Source organism: Tachyglossus aculeatus, chromosome 10, assembly GCF_015852505.1.
Source record: "Tachyglossus aculeatus isolate mTacAcu1 chromosome 10, mTacAcu1.pri, whole genome shotgun sequence".
Classification (NCBI taxonomy): Eukaryota; Metazoa; Chordata; class Mammalia; order Monotremata; family Tachyglossidae; genus Tachyglossus; species Tachyglossus aculeatus.
Window position 1 is genome coordinate 57,065,777 of NC_052075.1, and position 6,141 is coordinate 57,071,917.

The 6,141-nt window shown below is 58.0% G+C and overlaps 1 protein-coding gene across 1 annotated transcript; it reads right to left on the minus strand.

Annotated features, from left to right (window-relative positions):
• Positions 1-3,766: 3,766 nt before the first annotated feature.
• SP7 (Sp7 transcription factor) lies at positions 3,767-5,059 on the minus strand. The gene has a single exon (XM_038752052.1). The coding sequence runs from the start codon at positions 5,027-5,029 to the stop codon at positions 3,767-3,769; it is 1,263 nt and encodes a 420-aa protein (XP_038607980.1). The 5' UTR covers positions 5,030-5,059.
• Between the last annotated feature and the right edge of the window lie 1,082 nt (positions 5,060-6,141).

The following is a 6,141-nucleotide window of genomic DNA, read 5'->3' on the forward strand; positions in this document are numbered from 1 at the left end:
CTCTGCACACAGTAAGCACTCAATAAATACGATTGATTGATTGATTGATTGACTGTGAGCCCACTGTTGGGTAGGGACCATCTCTAGATGTTGCCAACTTATACTTCCCAAGTGCTTAGTCCAGTGCTCTGCACACAGTAAGCACTCAATAAAAACGATTGATTGATTGATTGCTCTGCACAGTAAGCACTCAATAAATATGATTGATTGATTAGTACGGTGCTCTGCACACAGTAAGTGCTCAATAAAGATGATTGATTGATTGATTGATTCATCCCCATTTTACAGATGAGGTAACTGAGAAGTGAAGTGACTTGCCCAGAGTCACCCAGCTGACGAGTGGCGGAGCCGGGATTCGAACCCATGACCTCCGACTCAAAAGCCCGGGCTCTTTTGTGGCTCAGTGGGAAAGACCACGGGCTTTGGAGTTAAGCAATCAATCAATCAATCAATCGTATTTATTGAGCGCTTACTGTGTTTAGAGCACTGTACTAAGCGCTTGGGAAGTCCAAGTTGGCAACATCTAGAGACGGGCTCACAATCTAGAAATGGGTTCAAATCCCGACTCCGCCAACTAGCTGTGTGACTTTGGGCAAGTCTCTTAACGTCTCTGGGCCTCAGTTCCCTCATCTGTGAAATGGGGAGGAAGACTGTGAGCCCCCCCGTGGGACCACCTGATCATCTTGTAACCTCTCCAGCGCTTAGAACAGTGCTTGGCACATAGTAAGCGCTTCATAAATGCCATTATTATTATTAATATTAGTATTATTTCCCCTGAGCCATGCTGCTTCCCTAGCCGTCCGCCCCCGGGACACTTCACACCTGGGGGGTCGAGGAAAGGAGGGGAGGGGGCACACACAGCCCCACTGTGGGACGGAGCGCCGCTTTGTCTGGCCGATTTGGGGGTGGGGGGCCTGGTGCCAAACTTCATCATCATCATCAATCGTATTTATTGAACGCTTACTATGTGCAGAGCACTGTACTAAGCGCTTGGGAAGTACAAACTGGCAACATATGGAGACAGTCCCTACCCAACAGCGGGCTCACAGTCTAAAAGGGGGAGGCAGAGAACAAAACCAAACATACTAACAAAATAAAATAAATAAAATAAAATAAAATAAATAGAAAACTTGGGAACGACGGGATGCCATCCCATGGGAGCAGGCCCTTCCCCGCCCCCCCCATTCATTCAATCGTATTTACTGAGCGCTCACTGTGTGCAGAGCACTGTTCGTCTAGACTGTGAGCCAGCTGTCGGGTAGGGACCGTCTCTCTATGTTGCCAACTTGGACTTCCCAAGCGCTTAGTCCAGTGCCCTGCACGCAGTAAGCGCTCAATAAATACGATTGAATGAAGTACCAAGCTGGGGATGTGGCACCCATCCCCACGTGCCACACCGACGCTGTACGCGCCCCTTCCCCTGCAGCTGATAATAATAATAACGGCATTTGGTAAGCGCTTACTATGTGCAAAGCACTGTTCTAAGCGCTGGGGAAGTTACAAGGTGATCAGGTTGTCCCACGGGAGGCTCCCAGTCTTCATCCCCATTTTCCAGATGAGAGAACTGAGGCCCAGAGAAGTGGAGTGACTTGCTCAAAGTCACCCAGCGGACAAGGGGCAGAGCCAAGATTGGAACCCATGTCTTTGGACTCCCAAGCCCGGGCTTTTTCAATCAGTCGTATTTATTGAGCGCTTACTGTGTGCAGAGCACTGTACTAAGCGCCTGATTTCCACTGAGCCACGCCGCTTCTCTTCTAAATCCCAGGCCCCCGTCCTAACCAGTAGGCCACTATCTTGCCTGCCTGCCTTGCTTAATCCCTCGAAAATGGGGATTAAGGCTGTGAGCCCCGAGTGGGACGGAGATTGGGTCCAAACTGATTAGCTTGTATTATCCCTCCCAGCGCTTAGTGCAGTGCTCGCCAACTTGTACTTCCCAAGCGCTTAGTACAGTGCTCTGCACACAGTAGGCGCTCAATAAAGATGATCGAATGAATAGTATGGTTGAATGAATGTGAGCCCCCTGAGGGACAACCTGATCACCTTGGAACTCCCCAGCACAGAGTAAGCGCTTAATAAATGCCATTATTATTATTATTATTATTATTATTATTAGTAAGAGCTTAAATGCCATCGAATAAATAACCCACTGGCTCGGCTGGCGCAGATGGGCAGGAGGGTGGGCGGCGTGGAGAGATTGTCTCCGGTGTGTCTCTGGGCCTATTTGTGTCTCCCCCATTTCAGGGGGAGCTGCCCCGCCCCCATCCCCATTTATTTTACTTGTACATATTTATTCTATTTATTTTATTCCGTTAATATGTTTGGTTTTGTTCTCTGCCTCCCCCTTCTAGACTGTGAGCCCGCTGTTGGCTTAGAACAGTGCATTGCACATAGTAAGCGATTAATAAATGCCAACGTTATTATCACTGTAACCTCCCCAGCGCTTAGAACAGTGCTTTGCACATAGTAAGCGCTTAATAAACGCCAACATTATTCAACTTGTACTTCCCAAGCGCTTAGTCCAGTGCTCCGCACACAGTAAGTGCTCAATAAATACGATTGATTGATTGATTGACTGGTGTTGCCAGCTTGGACCTCCCAAGCGCTTAGTCCAGTGCTCCGCATCATCATCATCATCAATCGTATTTATTGAGCGTTTACTATGTGCAGAGCACTGTACTAAGCGCTTGGGAAGTACAAATTGGCAACAGTAAGCGCTCCAGAAATACGAGTGAATGAATGAATGAATGAATGAATCCTCCCAGTGGGACGCAATCTCAAATTAGACCTTGATTTATTAAATTAAAAAAAACAAACCCTAAACAAAAACGACTCCTCCAGGCCGTGACCCCGCCTGGGTGGGGGGGCCCAGGGAAAGGAGATCTCCCGCCCCCCCACCGGTGGAGACCTTAACCCTTCAAGCCGGGGTGAGGAGGGGGGTCAACGTGGAGGTTGGAGGGGGCCGGGGGGTCGATCCAAAGTCCGACGGGAGGCTCCCAAGGCACGGAACGGCGTGGAAAGTCACGATTGAGGCATCGAGAGCCCCTTCCTAGGGGCTCCGGCTTCTGACACCCCTTCCTCATCCCCCCCGGCAGGTCTGGGGCTCCTGTCTGGGTCACCCCCACTTTCTTTTTTGCGGAAATAGCCGCCCCCCACCTCGTCTCCCCCGTCCGAGCCGTTCCACCCGGGCCTTGGGCGGCCCGGGAGGCCCATCCCAGTGCAGGGAGAGGGTCCTCAGGGGGGTGACTGCAGTCCGAGGGACCCCTCCCCACTATCAGAGACCCCCCCCAGGGCCTTTGAGAGGGGATTCTAATCCTTAACCCCCAGACCGCCCCGGCACACCATCATAATTTATATAAATAGAATTATTTTTCCCGGTTTCGCTCTCCCGACCCCCGGGAGGAAGGTGGGCCTGAAGCCTGGTGTGGGGTGTGTGTGTGTTCAACACTACCGAGGGATCCTCCCCCTCGCCCCCCAATTCCGGGGAGCCCTCTCTGATCCCCCTCTCCCGAGCTCCGCAATAAATTATAGTTTTAGGACGCGGGAGATGGCGTGGGTGGGGGGCAGGAGGAGGCCGGGGGGATCGGGGTGGGAGGTGGGGGGGACCCGGGGGGCGCGAGGAGGAGCCGGGGGTGTTAAGTGAGGGGTCGAGGGGGGGAAGCTGGGGGTATGGGGGGGGGCCCTGAGGGTCAAGGAGGAGGAGGAGGGGAGAGCGGGGGTCCTAGGGGGAGAGATCGGGGGTCCAGCCGAGGCGGGGTAGGGGCGTCTCTCAAATCTCCAGCAGGCTGCCCCGCTCAGGACTGGCCTCCCGGCCCTCCCCGGGCCTCGGGGGCGAGGCGGGCGGCGGGGCCGGGCCCGGGGCGGCGGGGCCGGCGGGGGTCTCTCGGTCCGCGGCCCCGCGGGGGCCCTCGGCGGGCTCCTCGGGGTCCGCGGGGCCGGGGGTCTCGGCGTGCGTGCGCTGGTGTTTGCTGAGGTGGTCGCTGCGGGTGAAGCGCTTGGAGCAGAGCAGGCAGGTGAACTTCTTCTCCCTCGTGTGGGTCCGCACGTGGCGCTCCAGCTCGTCGGAGCGCGTGAAGCGCTTGCCGCAGAAGAGCCAGTTGCAGACGAAGGGCCGCTCGCCCGTGTGCCAGCGCAGGTGGGCCTTCAGGTGCGAGGCCTTGCCGTACACCTTCCCGCAGCCCGGGATGTGGCAGCTGTGGATGGGCTTCTTGCGCAGGCCCGCCGCCCCCGCCCCCAGCCGCTCCAGCTCCTGGCAGTTGGGGCAGTCGCAGGTGGAGCGGCCCGAGCCGCCCGCCCCGTAGCCGCCCCCCGCCCCGGCGGCCCGGGCCGACCTCGGCCCCGCGCCCTCCGGCGCGGCCCCGTCGCCCGCCGCCTTGGGCTTGTAGACGTCCTGGGCCAGGACGTGCTGGCCGCCCCCCATCGCGGCCGGGGGCGGGGGCGGCGACCCCAGGCCCGGGTAGGGGCCCGGGTTGAGCGGGGCGAAGTCGGCGGGCCCGTAGGCGGGCAGCTGGGGGCTGAGGGCCGGCGGGGCCGGGCTCCCCTGCAGCCCGTCGCCCGCGGCCGGGGCCTGGCCGGGGCCCAGCCAGCCGCCTCCCGCGTGGTGCACGTCCCACCAGGAGGCCGGAGGGCCGCCGGCCGGGCCCGGGGGCAGCCCCGCGTGGATGCCCGCCTTGTACCAGGAGCCGTAGGGGTGGGCCGCCACGTCCAGGGAGGCGTAGACGCCCGGGAGCCCGTCCGGGGAGCCGTGGGCCTTGGGCACCAGCAGGCCGCCGTCCTGGGGCCCGGCGAACGAGTGGGCGAAGGGGCCGTAGTCGCCGCCGTAGCCGGCCGCCGGGGCCGGGGGGCTGCCGGGGGGCGGCGGCAGCAGCCCGTTGGCCCCCGCGAAGGGGCCGGGGTAGGGGTCGCCCATGGCCCGGGGCGGGCCGAGCTCGCCGCCCGGCGGGTAGGCCTTCCTGGGGCCCGGCTTGGGCGGCGGGGCCGAGTCCCGGAGCGGGCTGGGGCCGTGGAGGTCGCCGCAGGCCGCCGTCAGCATCGCCAGGGGACGGGAGCCATAGTGGGCTTCGTCCTGGGGAGGGGAGACAGGGGGGGATTTGGGATCCATCCATCCATCCATCCATCGATAGCATTCCGTGAACGCCGACTCCGGGGACAAGCGGCGTGGCGCGGCCGCTACGGCCGGAAAGTCGGCGTTTCTAATCCCGCCTCTGCCCCTCGTGTGACCTTGGACGGCTTCCCTCGGCCTCGGTTCCCTCGTAATAACAATAATAATCGCATTTATTAAGCGCTTACTACAGGCAGAGCACCGTTCTCAGCGCAAGCTAGCTCTCTTCCTCCCTTCAAGGCCCTATTGAGAGCTCACCTCCTCCAGGAGGCCTTCCCAGACTGAGCCCCTTCCTTCCTCTCCCCCTCGTCCCCCCTCAATCCCCCCCTTCTTACCTCCTTCCCTTCCCCACAGCACCTGTATATATGTTTGTACATATTTATTACTCTATTTATTTATTTTACTTGTACATATCTATTCTATTGATTTTATTTTGTTAGTATGTTTGGTTTTGTTCTCTGTCTCCCCCTTTTAGACTGTGAGCCCACTGTTGGGTAGGGACTGTCTCTATATGTTGCCAATTTGTACTTCCCAAGCGCTTAGTCCAGTGCTCTGCACATAGTAAGCGCTCAATAAATACGATTGATGATGATGATGATGATTCCTTGAACACCGACTCTGGGGACAAGCAGCGTGGCGCGGCGGCTACGGCCGGAAAGTCGGCGTTTCTTATCCCGCCTCTGCCCCTCGTGTGACCATGGACGGGTCGCCTCGCTTCCCTCGGCCTCGGTTCCCTCGTAATAACAATAATGACGGCATCTATTTATTTATTTTTTTCATATTTATTGAGCGCTTACTATGTGCAGAGCACTGTACTAAGCGCTTGGGAAGTACAAATTGGCAACATATTGGCAGAGCACCGTTCTAACAGCTGGGGGGAATCCGAGGTGATCAAGTTGTCCCACGTGGGGCTCACAGTCTTAATCCCCATCTGGCAGGTGAGGGAACTGAGGCACAGAGAAGTCAAGTGACTTGCCCAAGGTCACGCAGCAGGCATGTGGCGGAGCCGGGATTCGAACTCAGGACCTCGAACTCCAAAGCCT